Below are 23,492 nucleotides of genomic sequence, written 5' to 3'. Positions count from 1 at the left end.
ACTATTTAAGACCTTTAATTTGATGTGCATATCGGACTATGCTTACGTTAATATTTTCTTCCAAATTCTCGCGGTCGCCCCTTTGAGGAGGTAGCGTAGCAATATAAATACAATGAATCTTTGAACAGCTTTCATTTTTGACTCAGTTTTCCTTTTGAGTTCGGGTTTGCGGCAATGTATTCTACTAACTAAGGCCTTTAATTTGATACCAAACTCGACCTATGCTGCTATTTAAGAATTTTGTCTGACTCCTCGTTGGCCGTCCCCCTTAAGGGATAAAAAAGTGATAATAGCTTAAAACAGTAGAAATTTATGGCTATTATTGATAAACCAAGTCTCATTACTTTATCTATATTAGAAAAAAAGTTATTAAACCGTTCCGGGACTATTCTACCACACTGTATAATATTTATTATGGCCATTTTTGGATGTATAGGTACCCAAAAATGGCACAATTAAAAAGCGTCGATAAAACCTTTATTAAATTACAAGTACCTCTTCCAATGGACCACAACTTATTAATTCACTTTTTCATTCACTTAATTAGATAATGGTTTACACATGTGATTCAATATTCAATATGATAATTTATTATTTCATACTTTGCCAAATATAGTCTATAAGTATAAAAGAGGATGTTTGTATATATATTTGTTTGTTTGTTTGTTTGTTTGGCAGTGATAAACTCAGACACCGCTGAACCGATTGCCACGAAACTTGGTACATACGTGTAGAATGTCATGGAATAGGTTTATACACCATAAATTTCGTGATCCGTCCAATCGGCTCCGCCCCAGTGGCTCTGGAGTTTCCCATGTTAACCTTATGAGAAATGAAATTAATGAATCTTAACAGCTGTTTCAATTAAACAAGTTGGTTCTGTTCTATGATGTTCAATAGCATTAAAGTTACAAGGATTACCAACAGGGTGCAGCACTATTATTTCTTTTACATTTATGACAACAGCTAATTTGCATCAAAAGGTGAGTGAGCGTAGCGAACGAACTTCAACCTGGAGGCGAGTTAGCGTAGCGAACGAGCTTAACTGAAGGCAAGTGAGCGCAGCAAACGAGCTCCAACCTAAAGGTGAGTGAGCGTAGCGAACGAGCTCCAACCTAAAGGTGAGTGAGCGTAGCGAACGAACTTCAACCAGGACGTGATTGAGCCATGCGAACGAGATCATCTTGAAAATTAAGTTAAACGGGACAAAGCCCGCGGGATTATAAATAGTCAAAGGCAAGACAACGTCTGCCGGGTTCAGCTAGTAGCTATATACTTTCTCTTAGGGAGATTTGCTACAAAACAATTGTGAAAGAAGATGTGCATAACATATTATTTTTAACCAATATAATTTGGACTAGAAGAACCTTTGTCTGAAACAAAATATATTAACAGAAAATCCTGTCATTAAAAGTTATATTTTAATTAACTAAATGAACAGAACAACTTATAAAGAGTAAATTACGTATTCATTTTTAATCTTCCATAGTTAAAACAATATTGTTGGTTATACAAACATATTACTTTGATTTGCAATATATTTTCCTGTTGACAGTAAGTCAAAACTTATTTTCAACAATGGTGTTTTCTTTGAGGAAGATCCAAGCCCATAAAGATCGACGGAAACAAATGAATCCGCTTATTCTAATCCTGTTACCGAGTAAAGACTTTAGCGGAGTTTGCCAAACTAAAAACAGTCTTTTGTGGCGATGAAAGGCCAATTCATTAAAATGTTATGATAAGTCTTTACGGAACCAAAGTCCATTGTACATTGTGTTAGACGATAGTTAAGTTTTACCAGTTTATATCTTACAATTGAAATTTTAGGATACTAGTTTCGTTATCTTAGGAAGAAAAACAGAGGGCATAGAACTTTTCACTTATTTAAAAAAAGTATGATCAGTATTTTGGTCCCAATGATAATTAATTAATAGTTAAATTAAATTTAATTAACTCAACAAACATCGTTTTACAACCTCTTTCCATTATTAACCTCTTCCATTGCTACTGATTAGGCCTATGTGGGTTAAAACAATTTGACCGAGTCACCGAGTAGTCCTGTTTCGGGCGAACAATTATGTAATAACCATATATCCGTTTCATATAGTTTTCCCGCAATATTAATTATTTTCAATTCATTAATCCAATTTTTTAAGTATGTGCTATGTATTCTTCAATGTGTAGTTTTGTGATATAAAATAACAAACATCATATTCGTCGGTTCTAAAAAAATATATATTTATGATCTACTGATAATCTGCTGATGGAGACAAACGTTGATTCACCTTATGCTGTTATTTGAGCAAAAACTGTTTAGAATCTATAAATTTAGTTGACCAAACTTCAGTAATTATAACTTTAACTGGGGCAGTATTTGTACAGTAGATGTTTACTTAGATAATAAATGATTATTGTAACGTAAACACAATAGCGCTATTTTGATGATGTATGATTTAGTAACATAATATTGTATTCATAGCACCAATATTATATATATATATATATATATATATATATATATATATATATAAAGATATATATTGTATCTTTTAGTAATCGTTTATTATAGCAGTTATAAAATATAAATGTAAAACTACGAAACATAGGCAATATTCTTTTGCAATTAAAACACAATAATTTATACAAAAGTCAACGATGGCTGGATTCAGTAAATATTTTAAAATGACAACAACAATTTCCGCAGTCAAAATGTTCCGTTTGATTTCGTAGGAAGAGGAAATAAGTTAGCCCTCAATTTCCGATAATCGAATAACTAAGAACGCATGTCCTCTTCCGTTTCCGATACTTGGTAAGCCACTATCAACCTTCTACTAATCTACTATCTTACACCTTACTTCGTGACATCCTAATGCAAGAATATGTCGAATTTTGTGCTTTTAAAACATAATTTAGACTAAAAAAATATTTAAAAGGAGGCTAGGAGTAGACTCGAGTAGGACGAATTGCAGCGGTCTCCAAGAAGGAAGGTGTGCTTATTTTAGGATTTTTTAGTCACACCCCCATAAACAAAAATACTTAAAATGTTCGTCATGACGAGGGACCTTGCGTAAAAACTATCCATTATTTCATAAATTGCCCTTTAAGGTCGTAATTCCTTTCTAAATGGAACCTTCCATATACCTAATGTTAAAAATACCTCAGCTGTACTTAAGCAGTGGTTAATAAAGTATTATCCTAATCTGAAACAAGCTCATGTACGGGCAAACTTTTTTTCTGTTCAAAGATTTTTGATTTCTCTCTTTATTACGTATAGGGTATTTGGCCACGGGAAATCAATTGGAGTTGGACACAAGCAAGGCCACACAAAAAAAAACAGGCCGTAATGCTCGTCAAGCATGACGTCACGATAGAAGACTGCATTGACGGCAATGACGTAATGTTTGCCGTTTGTGATCAGTTGCTTGTTTTAATCTTTCCTTGGAAAATAAATAAGGCTGGGAATATCCAATTTCCGTCCTATCTACATACCTTGTAATGGTCCATGTTATTGTCAATACCAGGAAAACAAAAGCAGCTGATACAATAGTATATTTCATTACTAGGACCGAAAGTGGCATTTTCCGTCGCGCGCCCAAGTTTTTGTGTGAGGCGAAGCCGAACACAGGGAACCCCAATTTCACGTGCGAGGCGAAGCCGAGTATGTGAGAGCTATTTTCACGTACGAGGCGAAGCCGAGGACGGGAATAATGGAGCAAGTGCCGGATAATAACTTTCGGTACGAGTTATGAACGATACTTTTCATCACGACGCAAAAATACCCAAACACAGAATAGCAGACCTCAGTATATTAAAACAATTTGATTTCTCAATTAATTTGATTGAACATCAAAATAAAATAAAATCTTCTAAAAAGAAACCTACGTATATTTCTCAATAACCCTAGTAGCACAAATATATATTAAATACATATCAATAAATATTTTTAAAATCTATTTTATATATCTCAAGTGTGTATTAATGTCAATTTTATATAATATTTAAAATATATTATATATATATAAAATATGTTTTTGAATCTATTAAATATTAAAAAAATATGTTCCAATAATATATTTTAGTGAATAATATTTAAATGAAAAATGTATTTAATATCTCTTCCAAACATCCCTGAGGCCTCAACATAAAAACATAAAATAATGATGATATAGTATGAAAAACACAATTATCAGTTGAGTAAATTGATTAAATAGTTCATAAAAACAAATTTAGAAAAAATAACTGGATAAAATTTATTTGACCCGGGTGGGTCTCGAACCTGGGTCCTTCGACTTGTGAGCCTCTTACCTTACCTCTGAGCTACTTGTGATTGTTACTAACATTTGTTTTCAAATGGTCAAAGAGCGGCCGTCAGTTGCAATGGTTGCAATACTTGAAAATTGTTTGATACAACAGTATAATATGATTCTGTTAATCTGTTTTTCCGTAATTCATTTCTTAAACGGTCGCCAGTCGCTAGCACCCTTTTCTAGCCAATCATTAGAGATTTATATGATCACATTCATTGTCACATATTGCAATTTAAAAAATAAAACCCATCAACACTTTTTTTCGTTTGACCCAAATGTAGCTGCCGAACATGTATACTGCCTCTTAACCATATGCGTAATTTTTCTTTACGTGCATGATAGAGTGACACCATTCAGAGTACGTATTATTATTAACTTAATTTTAACGCTTTCATAATAGCAATTATCATATAAAAATGCATGTATAAATAGATAGACACTATAAAAAACAAAAATATGCAAATTATTTATTTGCTAATTATAAAAGATTATAGGCTATAGCCTATATTCTACAAATATACTATCATTTTATCAATAAAAATAAATGTTGTGTTTCAAAATATATTTATAAATACTTTAAATATATAATATAGTTTCAAAAATATTGTATATATATATTTAAAATATTCTCAACACCTAATTTTTTTAAATATTTAATAGGAAAAATATACATATAAAATATTTATATTATAGATTCTATACTTATTTGATCAATATATATTATGAATCTATTTTATATATTCAAAACTTATATTTAATTTATATTTTGCATTGCTTGTTGGTAATATTTTTAATATATATTTGAATATATCAAACTGTTATTAAAGATATATTATTTATATATTTTATTCGAGGTTCTATCAAATACAACTTTGAATATATAAAATATTTATAAAATACATATTTGTGCTACTAGGGAAATTTTGTTTAAACATCAAAATAAAAGAATAACACAACTTTTAAAAATACATACAGCTGATTAAAATCATTAAATTAAACCGTAACAAAACACTGGCGCGCGTAGTGAATAAATGGAGAACTAATTGAGAGCGAGGGAAAGTAAATTTAGAGCGAGGGAAAATCAGCTGATCGATTTTCCCTCGCCCTAAATTAGAGCTTGGGAAACGACTACTTTCATTGATATCAGCTGTTATCGAAAATAGTTACTTTCGTTAAGGAGTGATGAAAAGATCATTTTCACATTATTCATTTTGATTTACGTCTAAAAAAAAAAAAACTGTATTGGTTAGTTTTGACTAAACGTTTAAAGAAGTTTGGTTTACATACACATTACTGTTAAATGTTTTCAAGATTTTAGGCTACAAGATTTAAAATAATGAAACGCGGAAGATCTCCGAAGCGAGAATCCGAAAGGTAGAGAAGCTACAATCGATCGTCAGGAAACAAATTTAAGCTCTTTCGTCATAAGAGAGTGTGTTTAATCTAAGGTGTAATTCAAGTGCGTTACACGGAGTTATAGGTAATATTACACTCGATTCGAATGTTAATCTAATAAGAAAATTCAAAGCTGTCATTTCAAGTAAGTGCGCAAGCGTAATTCAAGGCTTGAATCAAGCATACGTGCTATCTGGGTAGGCATCTTGCTGAATATTCTATTTTTTAATAGGAGCTCCTTTCTTTTTAAATTATGTATTATTCTTTATATTTAATCATATTTAGTTATCGAATGTAAAACAAAATTAAGGACAAAATATTTTGTATGCGTATTTAATTATCTTAAAGATGATAGTACATACACATTGTAAAAGTATGTTGTTTTTCCAAACTCAATTTCGTGATCGTTGGTTTTTCCTTTGTACTTTCTAACGGCCAAGATACAGATGTTGCATGACATTTTTCTTGTTTTTTCCGTTACCGTTACCTCCTTTCTTCCGGGTCTGACTGAAGGGAGGTACAAATGAGGCAAATTTAGTTCAAATTTCCTCCGTGAACAGCGCTGTATTAGAGAGCACAGCAGGCCATGACGTCATCGTTGATTCGGTCGAGTACTCGAGTCGTCAGTCGCCAACTATCGATATAATCGATAGATCCTACTACAATCGATATTTGCCCATCGTAGTCGTACGTCGTACGTTTACGTCATCGTAATCGGTAATCGGACTGGTTGGTTAATGGTTTGTGGTTATGTTACGACAGACACTTGAAAAAAATTGACAGTGTGTTGTGTATATGGAATATACCGCGAAATCCCTCACTATGGGAACATACTCATACTGTATTAACATAAATAAAAATTAATCAGTTTGAGTGTTCTTTATCCAAGGTATTAACTTATACCATGCTTATACTCTATTTACAAAAACATTGCCAAACTTAGACTCAGGGGCTTCCATGAAATAAGATCAATCATTTATCAATTATGTTAAATATACCGGTTGAAATAGAAATCTTTAGCTTGAAATGATTGGTTAACTTGGCAAAATGGTTTATTTAGGTCCCTTTTTCGTTTAGCTTTTAAAGACTGGTTCAAAGGCATTCATTTTCATTACGGTTCCAAAGCCAATTTATATTAACTTAGGCCAGTTTCTGTCTTGGAGTTAATTTTTAAGAATGCCATTAATAAATCAGCACTATTGATAATTTAAAGCGGACAAGTCTTGCTTTTTTTATTAAGTTGTATCCTCCCAATAAAGAATTTTGAATAATGTATAGGTAGGCTACACCTAACGAACCTAATCGAATATAGGCAAGCTACAACGGGTAGGCTACTATAATATTCCTGTACAAATAATTTCATTTGGTCAAAGATGGTGTCAAGATTTACCCAGGGATGTAAATCTCACCAACCTTTCCACCAGAATAATGATATAGGCCTAGTGCAAGATAACAACAATCCTAAATTGAAAACAATAATAGACCCCAACTAATTTGTATGAGTCACAATAGATCCAAAAAACTTACCTTAACTTTGAAAATAAATTTGGCATAAAATAGTTTCAAACTGTAGTTTTTGGAATAAAAAGGATCAACAAAATTGCAGGAAAAGATACAGTACTTACACAACATATCATCCTCTCTTCGCTTCTCACGTCAGATTTGACATTACCGGTACATTACTTTGTTAGATAAAATATATTATTAAGTCTAAGAAAACTGCTATTAACAATATAAGAGGTTCTACCCGCAAATTCACGGGTGTACAGAAGCCACCATTAAATTAATTTAATCAACTTTGACTTTATATTTCATTTAAAGGGCCCAAGTTCGAGAAATTGTCATCTGAAAGGATGGTAAAAAAAGCATTGGAGCCTTCAAACCTTACGTCCTAAGGTGGGTAGGGTTGTACCTGAACTCGCCACTCTCTTTCACGTCTTTAATACTTTACTTAAATACTTGTCAATGAAATGGCGACCTGTTAAAAATCGGTTACAACCTCTTGGAACGAACGACATAAGTTTACATGGTTTGTTAATCTCATATTCATCGTGTTTCGAACACCTTTAACCACTCACTTGTATCAAACGGCTAGAGATAGCTTCACTGTCTATTCACCGCACCTCTTTTAAGAACATAAACCAACAAACTATATTGTAAATTGCATTGGCCAGCTGTTGTTCACTAAATTACTCAAATAACGTTAACTTCCAAAACATGCAAGGCGTAGCCCTTTGGAAATCAGTCTGTGGGGCAGACCTCTTAGGGAGTTTGTCCATATCAAAACTTTTCAGAAAATCTACACACTCTAAGCTTCATTTTGATATTCCATATGTCTATATTTTTATTTGGTAAATGGCCTTAACCGTTTACATAACATTTGTTTGCATCACTTTAATATGTTCCTACCCATATAACACATGTACATCAATTGAACATTAAATTGATGTTCAAGAATGTTCAACTGAACATCGTATGCACATTCATGTTTGTACAAATTACGACTATTTAACGTTAAATTATTGTACAAACGTCACAAACATCGATATACATATGATGTGCGTATCTCGATCAATTGATGATCAATTTTACATCAAATTGTTATTCAATTTAGGTTAAATTAAGATTCAATTGGACATCTAGTGAACATCATATGCACATTCATGTTTGTACAAATTGAGACTATATTTAATGTTCAATGAATGTACAAACGTCACAAACATTGATGTGTATATTTAGTCCAATTGATGATCAATTTGATATAAAACTGTAATTCGATTTATGTACAATTGGACATTACGATTATTTGACTAAAACAGTGAAAAGCCGCAATCTTTGGTGACACACAAAGTGTCTGGTTCAGTTATCTATATCAACTATAAATTTTACATTAAAAAATAAATCTATTTTTCAACTTTTGGTGGATAAAAACTCAAAGTTTAGACAAAACTATTTATTATATTCTATGCAAGTTAAAACCAAATTATGTAAAGAAATTACAAAAACTTTTAAAATCAATTAAAATGGAAATAAATGTTTCTTCGTCCACTCCAATCCTAATCATTGATGGTTGCGACAGCAGCACTTTTTGCCCTGAAACAAATATAATAGATTAACTTAATTATCGGTATGATTGTAGTCAATATTAATCATGCTGGGGTCTTGAATGATCAGGACTGCTTGTCAAAGAGTAGAGTTTAACATTATTCATTTTATTTAAATATTTGCATAGGCCTAAGGCATTATTTCAAAATATTCTAATAAGAACGTGTAATAAATTGACGTGACAACAAATCAGCTAAGTTATTAAAAACACACATTATCTTCGAATGTAAATGTTCCGGGCTCCTGCATGTGCTGACAGTTTAATCGGTTAGTATGAAAAACACAAAATGTGAACACTTCGACAGTTTGATTGCCGATACACATTGAAGTAGCCTACACAAAATTTAGTCTATAAGTAAGTTAGGCCTACTTTGTTCTTACTAATCAATCTTAGTCGTTCATATTTATAATTTGTCGATTGGATTTGATTCTACGACTAATGATAATAACACTTTTGAATAATTTAAAACAATGATATTATTGCATTGTGGTTGGGTTGGGTTAGATAAGGACTCAGGGTCTCGGCGCGTCAACCATAGCGTATTATGCATTACATTCTTACTTTTGTTTTACATTAAATAGGCCTAGGTCTACTCAATGAATGTACCATTATTGCTATATGATTACCGTAACTAATTGAAGGTGAAATAACTTAGGTAGGTACCGGTAATCAATAGATTGACTTGTTTGTAAACACCAATAGTAATATGAGGCGATGAATTTGAATATCAAAGTTTTAACTCAATTAGCCTACACTATGTATTGGCTAAATCTTAGAGGGTTATAGATAGTATTAACTTAGGCCTATTATTATTTGAAATTGGTTAAGTTCACTTTGGTTTTTTTTCAATTTGTTTGGCTATAACTTTTATAAGTAAATAAGGCCTATTGCTTTATAAAAAAAAACGCAGATTAGAGGATACGCGTCTGGTTACCGAATGTGGATTACTTAGGCACCCGGCATTGACGTCACCGGGTTGTGGGGGACCGGAACACCATTTCCACAACGATACGATATTTAGCCATTGGTGTTCGTGGTGTGTAGATAAAGTACATGGCTGATGTACATGAGGTATCTAGATCGAATCACATCGGTGATAGGCCCTAGAAGTTACTAACTTTTTGTCAAAGATTTTGCTTAGAATCCCATTTCTTCTTAACTGTACATCTTTGGTTAGAATTTTTGGCATTTATTTTTATTTTATGAACAGAATTTAACCTTCATTTGATTTGTTCATTATCAGCAAGTTTGGTTGGTTAGGTTAGGTTATGACTGTAGGCATAACTGCCGGACGCATAATCCACGTCCACGGTCCCGGTTGCGTATCCTCTGCGAAAAGGATAACTTAACATAATGTTATTCTTAAGCAAGTGAGCAAGTTATTCTTAGAACAAAACAGAAAACATTTTTTTAGTTTATTATGAATTTCTGTAATTTATAAGTTAACTGTAGGCCTAAGTTTATTCCCAGCATACAAATTAACGATAACAAAATTAAATTTAAGATGCTCATGATACTTAAAATCAATGACTTAGTTTCACATACCGGTAGGCTATTACCACCTATGTTTTATTAGTAATAAAGGGTACGGTACAGTTTCTTAACTGGGCTATGCTGATATCGATTGAAACTATCGATTCGATTAGTAAACCTTCATGCGATTTTTTCACCGTCAGCAAGTTTGGTTGGTTAGGTTAGGTTATGATAGTTTAATTTTACATTATAATAAGATAATTTTAAAATATCGATTATTAACCAATATTTCCAATTCGATAGTTTCAATCGATATTAGCATAGCCCAGTTAAGAAACTGTACCCGTAATAAATCTTGTAATAAGATCTGGGTACAGTTTCTTAACTGGGCTATGCTTATATCAATTGAAACTATCGAATTGGAAATATTGATTAATAACTTAATCGATATTTTTAAAATATATATATATTTTTAAATATATTTTAAATTTTTTAAAATATATCTATTATAAAATTAAACTATTATAACCTAACCTAACCAACCAAACTTGCTGATGGTGAAAAAATCGCATGAAAGTTTGCTAATCGAATTGATAGTTTCAATCGATATTAGCATAGCCCAGTTAAGAAACTGTACCCTAAGATCTAAAACCCTTAAAAATTATGTTGGATTATTTTATTCTCAGTTGGCCTGTGGTGATTCACAAAAGTATTTACCTTGCCTAGCCCCTAGCTGCATGTCATTAATGTACTTTTAAAACAACTATGACAATCGTGTGATGTGTAAATAAGTTTTAATGGAAAATAAGATTAGGTAGGTTTACTGGTCTAAAAGCTTAAAAACAGGTTGATAAAAGGGCCTAAACGTACTTGATTTGGCTGCACTTTACTTGACGTCCTACACTCATTCGAATGAAAATATCGATCGATATATCGATTAATCGATTGCGTCATTCGATATATCGTTTGGTTAGTTAGGTAAGTTTAACCTAACCTAACTAACCAAACGATATATCGAATAAAAGAATCGAATGAAAATATCGAATCGAAAAAACCAATCGAATGAGTGTAGGACGTCAAGTAAAGTGCAGCCCTTGATTTCTACCTCAACAAAATTAGCAAATAAGAGACCCTCTGTGTAATTTAATTAGACACTCAGGTGTGTGTTGTAAGTTACGGGGGAGGCCGAGATTTGTTTGAATGTCCTGTTTTTATTCTGAAACAACCTGGTCATCCTACTCTGGGCCTGACTTTTACAAACACAAATCAATGACTAGCCTATGCCTATATTAACTAAGCAAATCAGGTTAAGATTAGCTTTTTCTGGGTTTGGACTATCATGTGGTCCATAATACAAATTTAAAATAGCCATAACTTAAGCCTAATTATTAATTCCTCAAAAGTTAATTAGGAATAATTACTTACCTTTAACTTTAAACTGTATGTAGGCCTATAAATAAATAGTAAACTTAAACTTAGTAACTTAGTTGAAGTGAAGGAGGAGAGTGATGAGGAAAGCACATAAACATAAACAAACGGCAGCCGACAGCCATACAATAACGAAAGTCGAAACGATACGATAGTGATAAACTTAGTACGAGTACGATATTCCACCTTCAACAGATCGCTCAATCGATTACGTCAACAACTTTTTTTCTGACAGCTGACGTCATCGAATCCTCTTCTGTACCTCCCTTGAGTAAATCCCCTTTCTTCCTCTTCCTAACCTCCTAAATACCATCCTCCGACCTCCGACCTCCCCCCCTCCTGCCATAGCCAAACTAAACTGCCAACGGCACCGACCGACCGGTACGTTAAGTTTTCTGTTGTTTATTCTCTTTCCACTGAGTAGCTATTCACCAAATAACCATATTGGATTTTCTGAATTTGTTTGACCAAGACTCCATTTTCTCTACAATCCAAGGGGTTTGTTTTTGCCAGTAAGTATAAACTTATTTATACACATTTCTGACAAACTGAATCAGCTAACTTTTCTTAACCCAGAACACTCTTGGAGCCCCGGGATAGTGTTCTCATTCCTTTAACACCGCTTTAAATCGATGTTATGATAAATAAATAGGCTAAATAAATTTTTCTTAAAATCTGCACATTCAGACTAGCCTATTAATATTAATTTTTAATTAGGGCCGTCGAGTAGCCTAGGCCTTACTTTGGTGGTGCTTCTTTAAGAGTTAAAGATGACTTGGGGTACAGTTTCTTAACTGGGCTATGCTAATATTGATTTAAACTATCGATTCGATTAGTAAACCTTCATGCGATTTTTTCACCATTAGCAAGTTTGGTTAGTTAGGTTAGGTTATGATAGTTTAATTTTATAATAGATATAGGTTATTAAAAAATCCAGTGAGTGTGGAGGGGGGGGGGGGAGTGCAGGACACGGACACGGACGATTTTTATTGCTAGTGTGGCATGCTCTATCAGTCTCATTTGGTTAGGCAAAAAACCTATCTCGTAAGACGAGTGTGGCCACGGTCAAACTCTTCTTCGTGCGTTGTACATGAAAACGTATAAAAACAGTCTCGCTGGTTAAAAATTAGGTACACAAGTGTGGCCCCGGCCTTACTTGAGCACTTCATTTATTTTATTTAGGCTAAAGGCTAAGTGTTAAAGCCTAGCCTGGAAAAGAACTTTATATTAATAATACAGCTTTGAATGCAAGTTTAACATGTTTATTTTAAACAATTTAAGTTTAGTGCTTAGGAAGAGCGAAGTAATTACTGGTAACGTAACTTAGCCTAGGCTTGAGTGATTTCAAATGAAACAGTCAAAGCCGAAGGATTTGCTGTTGACAATGATGGTGACTGATCTAAATTCCACTCTAATAGTTCATCTCAGAGACCTATTAAAAAGCATCTTTGAATTAGGTCTAATAAACTTCGCACTAAACTTATATTTTTTACAAAAAAAAAACTTAAGTTAACTTAATAACTAAAGATATCCGTTTTCAGGTTTTTACAGTAAACAGGCCTAACTTTTAAGTAGCCTACATTTTAGAGGAAAACTAACTAACTTAATTTAGCTTACTAACTTTGGTGTTTTTATGATGATACTGTATAGACTTACTGTAGGCCTACTTTATTGACACCCTATTGTCAAATGAATATTTTCTTTTGTTAAAAAAGTGTCAATAATTCGATACCTACTGGTAGGCCTACTAGTATCGCAATGTCTCTAAACCCTTTTACAAGTAAGCATGCCCTCTTCATTACTTTATTTTTCCGATGGTTTATTTTGAGTCCTGCGCTTCAGCTACTTCCTTCAGCTCATTCAACTTAAACTGCATATCCGTGTATCTGTGAAAGCAAGCATCTATTATCTGCGTAGTCCAGATCTTCAAGACATCTATAATCCCTATTGACTTCCTCGTCTTCTACCACCAATTACCCTTCTCATAAAGTTCTGCAGTGCATCCAACGCCAAAAGAAAAAAAGATTGGGGACAAGATGCATCCCTGACGGACACCTGCTTTAACAAAGATGGGCTGCGTCAACTTTCCTTGATGAAGTACCTGGCATTGATACCCGTCATACAGATCTTTTATTAAATTAATGATGTTCGGTATTCCTTAATCTTCGAGTACACACACCATAAGACTCTATGGCCAACGGAGTCAAATGCTTTTTTGAAAATCATAAATGCCAAGTAAATAGCTGCCTGAAACTCTCCACCCTGCTCTAAAATTATCCGGAGTGTGGTAATTGCAAATAACCACACATAAATAATAAACAAAAATGGCCAGCAAGTAAATTTTTACACAAGAGGTGTTGGTTCCCTGTTAAAGGGAACATTCATTATTATCGATATATCAATATTTTAATATATTAATTAAGTCCACACAGCTGCGATGTGCTTTGAAACCTGCCTGTTCAGTCCAAAGTCTTCTCTCTAGGCCTACTGTAATTTTGATCCAATCTGAATTGATTTGTGAAACAATTTTGCTAGGGACAGATGTTATAAATAATAAACAAAAATGGCCAGCAAGTAAATTTTTACACAAGAGGTGTTGGTTCCCTGTTAAAGGGAACATTCATTATTATCGATATATCAATATTTTATTTTTCGGTCCGATATATCGATATTAACAAATTGAAATACATCAGATGACAACTATGATAGCCTAAATAAATTGTTCAGTATCAACAAACGATTAAAAGAATATATTATAGGCCTAGGCCTATTTAAAATGAAACTGTTCTAAACTAACCTAACTTTACTAATCAAATTTGCTTTAACATTTCAAAATTCCGTTTGGTTTTCCCCATAGCCTATGCCTTTTCTGTTATCAAACGGAATTTTGAAATGGTGCGGTACAGCAAGTTGGGCTAGCTTATGTTAGGTTAGTGTGGCACAGTTTTAATTTTTAATATAATATACATAGGCCTAAACAAGATTAGTTCTCAATTTGTAATTTAAATGCGTTTTTGAAGATAATAAAACAGAAGGAATAGGCTACAGATTTTAAAGAAAAAAATATCTAAAAGAAATCATCGATAATAATCAATGTTCCCTTTAACAGGAAAGTATCGAGGTGGTTTTTAAAGGATTTTGTATCTTCTTTGCTTTTCTGAAGTAGGTAAATAACTTAATTACTTATTTCCAATTACCGACTGAGTAAGCTTTTCAGGGTCTGGCTGAGGCATCGTCAAAAATCTTCTGCTTTACGTGTCCAAAAATAATAATTAACAACAACTTAACTTATCCCAGAGGTTCTATGACTTTTTAGCACTTGCGATTCAAGAAAACTAGGTACAGGCTAACTGATTTAACAGCTTGATTTCTTAATATTGTTGACCAAAAATAAGTTGGGCTAACATAGGATGAAATAAACTTAGGCTAGTTAAAGATGTAACCACATAACCACAAAATATAACGAAATATAACCACAAAATGGAACTGTCAATAAAAGTCCAAACAAGATGTTAAGGCTATTAGTAGCATTGACTTTATATAGATATAAAGTCAATGTTAGTAGGCTATACAATTCAGGCTAGTGTCGTCATTTTATTATCTATATTATTTATGTTCTATAGGTACCGTTTCTGTTCTAATACCTATCTGTGGAATAATGCTATTAGCTATTTCTTGAACTACTTCATTCAAAAGTTACCAGCTGATCTTATGCCTTTGTTTATGTGTCATATACTGCTTCCATAAGGATTGCATTGAAACTTTGAGGGCCCGTGGGGCGGATTCCTTAATAGATTTGTTTGACGCTAGCCTATATAGATGTTGGCACTCACTGATATGGTCTTTATCACCATGCAAAATTTGAAAACGATAGCTTCAGCCGTCTAGGAGTTTGCGTATTACGAAACGCATTTAAGAGTCGAGGTATAAGAGCTTCGCTCGCTCCGCTCAATAAGTTATAAAATAAAACTGTATATACATATACCGTATATATAACTAATATTTACAATAGGATTGTTAATTGGCCTATTAGTTTTATTTTTATCGTTAATATTTGTGACGCAGCCTATCCAGCCTATGCTGGTATCCAAGGAGGAGGAGATAAGGCAAAACAGAAATATGCCTAAAAACTAAAATTTCTAACTCATCTTAATGTACTTTTCAGAAGGTTTTACAATTGAACTATGCCTGTTAAAAAGACCACAATGAAAAGGAAACTCAAGACTTCTATTGACAATTCTGCAGCACCTCCAACAAAAATTGGAAAACGGGGAGGAACTCCGGGTAAGTTAGACAAGTTAAACATATATCCTCAGTTATACTATAGATAGGCCTACTTAATTCTTGGTTTATAGTTATGCTGGATAGACATAAGTTGAAATTACGCCTTCAATTACGCGTACATTAAGTTATCCATAAGGTAAGTTACAGTATCATGAAAATCACAAAAAAACCCATAAGCTCGGCCAACGGCCCTAGTACTGTAGGTAGCTTAAAGATTAATTCATAGGTGTAGGTTTACACACCTACACATAATAATTACAATTATTTTACTTAATGTAAACTTATCTTAACATACATTTCAAAAATCCAAAACAAATTTTTAACATACCTTTGTAGGCCTACCCAAAGTACAGATCCATTCGGAATCATCCCCAGCATCTTGGTGGACCATAGTTTCAAGGTTGAGGGTATTTATGTCAAAATCTGTGGCAAACATAGGCCTACCATTGGATCTTTTTCCGGTATCATATTCAATTCGTCTTCATTTGATTCAATTCCTAACATACACATTTCATCTTCATTGTTGTTATACCCTGCAGTATTTTCAGGTGAATTTTCTAAATTTAAACTATTAAAGAGATCCTCAGTAATGACGCTGTCTTCTTCGATGGATACTTGCGCAAAACAAAGTTTGTTTTGTTGTTAGGATTTTTGTTGAGAATGCAAGCTCAATTTTAATTTTGTTATAAACCAAATTGGTCATATCTGAATTGTAATTTAATTACCGAAATCGTCTGTGAAATCACAATCGTTAGTGTATCGCGTACTGTAATGACGGCAGTGTTTAAATTAAATTAGACCTATAATTTAATTAGCCTAATAATTAATATAGTTTTAAATAAAGTATTTACCTGTTTTATGTCTTATATTTTAATATATTTTGCATGCGTCAATACATCTGTTTTGTAATCCAGATTCTTTCGGGAACCGATGAAACTTTACTTCAGAGCTACTACTTTTCTTGTTCCAATAACCACGTAACAAAAACAGCGCAAAACGAATTTTAACTTACGTTATTGAGGTATCGTCGGTGACCTAGCGTTTCCTGAATAACATACAGCTTACCAGCATCAGCTGTGCCTCTCACACTACGTCGCATTTAGGTTGATTGGAGGGGTGGGGGATGCGCGTGCACACACCTTTTTAATAATAATAATAATTTTATACACCTTGTAATGTAGGTACGGTAGGCCTATGTTGGATTTTGTAAAAGGCTTAAAAACCTATAATAATAGGCCTAGATTCAATATCTTATCCCTCAGAGCTAGGCCCAAAATAAATTTAATTTCTGAAAAGTAGGATTTGTACTAGAGGTGGGAAAAATGCATTAACTCCATACACTTTAATTACCTTAGTCAACAACTCGGCCTACTTGACAGGAAAGTAAGTGCTTCTAAGATATTTTAGTGTTTTATGACGCTTTTAGGGTGGGAAATACAATCCTTTAAATAGTCTGCACTAACATTTCTTTTTTTTTGACAGTTCCTGAGGAGGTTTTTCACGCGCAGAGGAATCATCAGCGAGGGCCCGGCGTGGTGCTGACTCTGGGTCAAGGGGACGTGGGACAGCTGGGACTGGGACCTGATGTTATGGAGAAAGCTCGTCCCGCACTGGTGCCTGACGTGACTGATGTGGTGGATGTGTGTGCTGGTGGCATGCACACTATGTGTCTAACCAGTAGTGGCGAGGTAAAGTGCCTTCATATCCTAGGACATAGGCTTTAGCACCTGAATCGTTACATTATTTCAGGCTAGAGGGTTAGCTTTATCACAGATAAAATCTTTTTGTGATTGGTGTAGGCTAGTTTGAACCTCGAACCTCGGGGATTGAATTCCTGCACTCTACCACCACCTCACTCCCCAGCAACAGTTGATATCATTACGGTTTCTGTACTCTTGATAGTTCTAATTAATAACTTTATAGTCTGACCTACTCAGTTTGTGATCGATGAGTCATTGGATGCTTGGAATTGTGTTGTGACAGGGCTCTACTATCTGCTATCTAGTTTAGCAATGTCTTGTAACGTAACCTACGATTCAAGGGTCAGTGGAGATTTTTTTCTGATGATGGTCCCGCTCCATTAGGTGATGGATTTAGTGAGGTTGTATTGTGGTAGGCCTACAATAAGTCGTCCTGTCAGTTGGACTTGGTTTGAAAGTCTATATTCTACAGGAATCACAGTAATTTAAGTAGGCTAATAACAGTGCAATAGGCTATGTCAACTAATGCTAATTCTACTATGTTATAATTTATGGCAAACTTTTCTCACAGGACACACAAAATAATACACAAAATAATACAGGATACACTCAAAATAAGGTTAGAACCGTTACATGACTGACTGCGCTGGTATTTCAGGTTATCACGTTTGGTTGTAATGACGAGGGAGCCCTGGGTCGTCCTACGCCTGAGGAAGGCAGTGAGTCGAGGCCAGGCAAGGTTGAACTGGACGGAAAAGTAGTGCAGATATCCGCAGGAGATTCACACTCCGCTGCTCTGTTGGAAGATGGCAGAGTCTTTGCTTGGGGCGCCTTCAGGGTATTCATTTATATTTATATCACTAATTATTACCATAACCGGTAACCCTAACATGAATGAAAGATAGGTGTAGAATTTAGAAAGATGCCTCGTGTTGCTTTGTTACTACCTAAGATTATCTAGCCAACTCAAAGGAAAGCAGTTAGGTAGCTTTTATTGACAAAGTAGGTCCACCCTATAATTTAGGACTGATCCACTACTATAAGACTTGTGTGGATCAACCATCAATTCCAATTTATTACACCTACCCACCTCAGTGCAGTAACGATTGAAAAGAGTGCAATGCTTCTGAAACAGTTTGTCTACTGATCATGGAAAAGTCATTGATTTTAGTGATTTTACTAAGGGGTCACAGAAGTCACAGAAAAGTACTAGACTTTTATTTTATGGTCTCAAAAGTCTTAGAAAAACTCGGGCCTAACTAAAGTAAAGTTTCCCAGACCTGTCTTTTGTTTTCACCTTGTGTGCTGTGAGCAATGATTAAATTCATAATGAAAAATCAGTGAGAACATTTTTGGTGAGGCAACCAGCTCTTTAAGGCACAAAACATTGTATGCATGACCAGCTCATGTTCCAAGTCACTTAGCCTAAAACTTTTTTTAAATTGTAGGTTCATTATATTTGTGCGTTTTAACATCCTCTTTCCCCCTCCAACCCCTAAAATCACTGAAATTTTGTTTGATCAACTAGTAGACACCCTTTGCTAGATTTTCGTTCTTAGTCATAACTTTGTTGTTGGGTCGAATATGAAGAATCCACTTTAGTCAGACCATCCATCATACAGGATGAAATTAATATCCAACTTATAACTGAAGGAGAAGTCAACTTCTACTGAGTCACTGTTTGTATCGGCAGATTATATGATTCCAATATGCTAACTCCCAAGACAGACTTTGTCATGGTAAAGAGCTGGCCCTCCCCTAATATACAAGGGTAATTTTTAATTATTAAGGGGAATACAAGAAACATATCACTTGCTGACATTCATCGCCAGATGACTGAGGGCTATTAGCCCTAATGCAATGACTGAGGGTAAGGTGCAGAAATGGGTTATAAATGGGGGGAGTGTAAAAATGGCCGGATGCAATCCTTTTTCCTTTGTGGTCTTCTGTGAGAAGTCTGGGTACCCACCAAAAACACAATTCCTTTTAAAATGAACACTTTCACGGCCAGTTTAAAATCCCAAGCCCATTTCCGCACTTTACCCTCACTCACTCATTGCATAGTTTCCAATTTCATGATGGTTTAGCCTGTGGTTCAAGATGTAGCAAGATATAAAGGTTTAGATTATCTGTTGCGTCAATTGATCCTTGTTGTTATGAATAACTACAGCTTTTTTGTGCTGCTAAGAGCACATCTTCAGGTTAAGAACGTTAAACACTATTCTGAATGATGTACGAGGTCGTCAATTCTTTTATTAATCTTCTGGGACCCAAAAACACAAACACATACGAAAATGACATTTATAGAAAAAACTTGGCCAAGTAGGCCGAACACGAGGTGCATTGTTGATGATTAGTCATGACTGACCTGTGTAGGAAGCTACGACCCCCTCTCCTTCTCTCTCCTTGGCTCGGGGATTGTTTTGCTTTGGAACTGACAACCTCATATCAATGAGAATAGTGTTTAACGTTCTTAACCTGAAGATGTGCCCTTAGCAGCACAAACAGCTGTAGTTATTTAAACAAAGATCAACTGACGCAACAGGTACAGTAATCTAAACCTTTTTAATCATTGCATGGGGCCATAGCCTTCAGTCATCAGGCAATGAATATCAAGATAGGTTTCTTGGAATAAACAAATGTAACACTGTATTCTTATTTGTAGGCAGTTTTGAAATTGTTAGTATGATTAACCACAGGTATTTCCTACATTGTAAGTGTAAACAAAGCCTAGACTCATGTCGATGGGAATGTTGGGGGATTTAGACTAATAAATTACCGTTGCATTCATTTTACCTGGTATTTGACTTGAAAAAACTTTGACTATTTTAACACTGGTAGTACTGTTAGGCTTGACAGGAAGATTGTTATAAAAAAAAGCTAGGTCTAAGTGAACAAGTCTCACATCAAGTTTATCATCTGTTCTGTGTAGAAATTATTGATACCTGTTATTTTTTCAGGACTCTCATGGAACTATGGGACTTACGCCCAAAGGCATCATGCCTAACCCGATGCTGGTACCAGTTGATGATAAGGTTGGTTTTTATTACTGTACACTGTGTTAAATTGTTTTTGTGTTCATTTTGAAAAGCATAGCTCCATGTTTGGTCTTTTCTTAAAGGATTCCAACCTATTTAATATGCAAATGTAGGCATAATTAATTTCTGAATAGGCTACCGATTATTCTCACCATTTTAATAATAACCAATTATTATACATCTAACTTGATTTTTCATTTAATTTTAGGTTTAATACTTGTTATAGGTATGTCATAAGATGCCTTTTTTAACAAGTTGATGGCACTGCTTCATTTTGTAACAGGAAGTACTAGGGATTTTAGTGCTCGTTAAGTGGTTTTAGGGATGCACTATTTGCCTTTAGCTGATTTCACGCAACTAAAAAAGCTAAAAATTAGGTAGGCTTATGTTTTTAAAAATAAAGTCATGTAGATTAAACAATGTACAAAAACATTGACAATGTAATGTACAAAATTTAAATAGACTGAAAATTGTTACACGGCTAAATTTCCATTAGGTACTAATTTAATTCACTTGATATAATTATTGTTCTTGGCTTTATAATGTTATATTATTCATAAATATAGATATACAAATAAAAAAAATCTAAGAAGTAATTTGCATTGGTCAGTAGGCCTGTAAGGGCTCGGAGCCAGCTGGTTTAGTGGTTAGAGCTTGGGATTTCAGTCCCTAAAGTCCCGGGTTCAAATCGCGCCAAGTCACCAATGGATTTTATCTTAGTGATAATGCCGCAACCCCTAGGTCTAGCCTGAAGTAATGTGAAAAACAATTCCGGGCTCGTGCCTAGCGTCTTAGGAAAAAAAAGTAGGCCTGTAAGGATTGTATTTCTGCCAGATTATTTTACCTCGGATCAAGTCAAAAGTTTTGGTCTGGGTGTGAGGCAAAAACCAGGTTGCATTAAAAAAGTAAAAAAGTAAGTATAAAAAAAACGGTATTATACTATATTGTGCATCATCTCCCACAATCACGTTAAAATCATTCCCGATCATGGCTGCTCAAAAACCTCTTAACATAAATTACCCGAACAGAGATTGGCCCAAAATTTGTTTATGGCTCAAACCGTGTTTTCAGGCCATCTGTTGACACAACCCGAAAATATTGGAGCCCCTCAGACCCCAGATTGATAGACCTGCTGGGCTTCTTTGTTTAGTTTTTTTTTTCAATTGCCTCATGAAAAAGTAGAACATTTATTTTACCATGCAACAGTACATTGTTAGTTGTCTATATCAGTAGTTATCATTGCAGGTAATCTTATCGAGGAGAAAACGGGATATAGTAAGTAACAAAAGCTGTGTAAATCCATTTATGTTTTAGGGGTGTGTGAATAAAGTTTTTATACTCAACTAAACCAAGTTCTCAAGTTTTAAACTTAACGAGTTATGAAGGATTACAAGACGTGAAGAATACAAGTTGAATGAATTAACGTAAACATATTGATTAGCCTACATAAACACCTACAGGAAAAAAATGTTTAGGTTAGATATTTATCTGAGAAACATAGTAGGCCTATGCCATATCATGGCAGTGCCTAAAATTAAATATTAACATTAGGCCTACATAATTATTTTACGGAGGTTTTTAGGTTGTGTTGTAAAAAATAGTCTAAAAACCAAGAATAAAAGCTCAGATAATTTTGAGAATATGATACTGTTTCAGAGTTTTCTCATTATGTTAACTGGATCATATGTTAGGAATAACATTTAAATTTTATTCCTTCATGAGAAAAAGGCTTAGGCCTATAGTTCGGCCGCTTAGAAAACGACCTGCGCGCTAATGCTAAACCAATGCTGCAGGAGGTCGTTTTCTAAGCGGCTGACCTATAGTGTAGTTTTTATTTATGCAAATAAAGGTTTTTAAATAATCTCATAAAACATCAACACTTTTTTGAAAAAAAAAATCCAAAGTATGAATGTTTGCACACTCCTAAATGTTTTCCTTTCCTCTTCCCACATTAATGTTGCTCTACGTGTGTGAATAACAGAAACATAAAACATAACGTTCTTTTGTTGTTTCTAACCCTCATCTAATCTGTGTTTCCTTTAGATGCCACGGAATAAATGCACAGATACTTTTTAAATTACAGTACAACCCTGCTAATTAGTATTCTACGGGCCATGGTCGGAACAGTGAATTATCTGAGGAGCATATTAAATGACAATACTTCGTACAATTCTTTACTTTAAAATAATATGGCGATTGGTGATTTATACATGTAAATTTGAACTGATAATTGTTAGGATATTTTGTGACGATATCTGGCTTACATGAATGGAGATGAAGAGTCGAAACTGGCACAAAAGACACAAAACATTAGAATATTTCAATGTCACTGAAACTCTCTTTTATAGTTGAAAATGTTGTCAGTTACAATAAAATATTCTTTTTTGTGTATATAGTGTTAAGTTTTCTGTCTCTTGTGCCAGTTTAGACTTTTCCATTTAGGTAAGCCTGATATCCAAAAAAAATCCACAAAACCTAGACCCTTGTGATCTATGTTACATCCTTGAACTGGTGATTTGATTGTTAATGTGAAATTGAATAGGTACTAGGGTGAAGTGGGGTAAGAGTAACCAGGGGGCTAGTGTAACCACGGCTTATCACTCAACTGATAAGATAATTTTGGACCTAAATACTATCATATCTTGTTATTTGGACCTTCCTTTGTTATATTTAGCCTTAAGAATGCATATAAAATATGTGCAAGTAATAGTTTTAGAATGTTTAAAAAAGGCTTACATTTCCACTCCATCGGCAAGTGCCG

The 23,492-nt window shown here is 34.1% G+C and overlaps 1 protein-coding gene across 3 annotated transcripts in view; it reads left to right on the top strand.

The window, feature by feature from the left end:
* The first annotated feature begins 12,050 nt into the window (after positions 1 to 12,050).
* Positions 12,051 to 23,492, top strand: part of LOC128986584 (regulator of chromosome condensation-like) — a 31,189-nt gene continuing 19,747 nt past the window's right edge. The window contains exons 1-6 of one of the 3 annotated variants that reach the window (XM_054407021.1): positions 12,051 to 12,090; positions 15,875 to 15,993; positions 17,476 to 17,681; positions 18,352 to 18,531; positions 20,654 to 20,728; positions 21,977 to 22,006. In XM_054407021.1, the coding sequence (XP_054262996.1) occupies positions 15,894 to 15,993; positions 17,476 to 17,681; positions 18,352 to 18,531; positions 20,654 to 20,728; positions 21,977 to 22,006 (591 nt within the window). In that variant the 5' untranslated portion in view covers positions 12,051 to 12,090; positions 15,875 to 15,893. Of the gene's footprint in view, positions 12,222 to 15,874; positions 15,994 to 17,475; positions 17,682 to 18,351; positions 18,532 to 20,653; positions 20,729 to 21,976; positions 22,007 to 23,492 lie in introns of all 3 variants that reach the window. The other 2 variants (XM_054407020.1, XM_054407022.1) reach the window with 2 other exon arrangements.

This window comes from Macrosteles quadrilineatus, unplaced genomic scaffold (genome assembly GCF_028750875.1).
Source record: "Macrosteles quadrilineatus isolate MER2022 unplaced genomic scaffold, UCM_ALF_1.0 Scaffold_2__2_contigs__length_208266976, whole genome shotgun sequence".
In the NCBI taxonomy this organism is placed as follows: domain Eukaryota; kingdom Metazoa; phylum Arthropoda; class Insecta; order Hemiptera; family Cicadellidae; genus Macrosteles; species Macrosteles quadrilineatus.
This window is presented reverse-complemented; position numbering and strand designations above follow the sequence as displayed.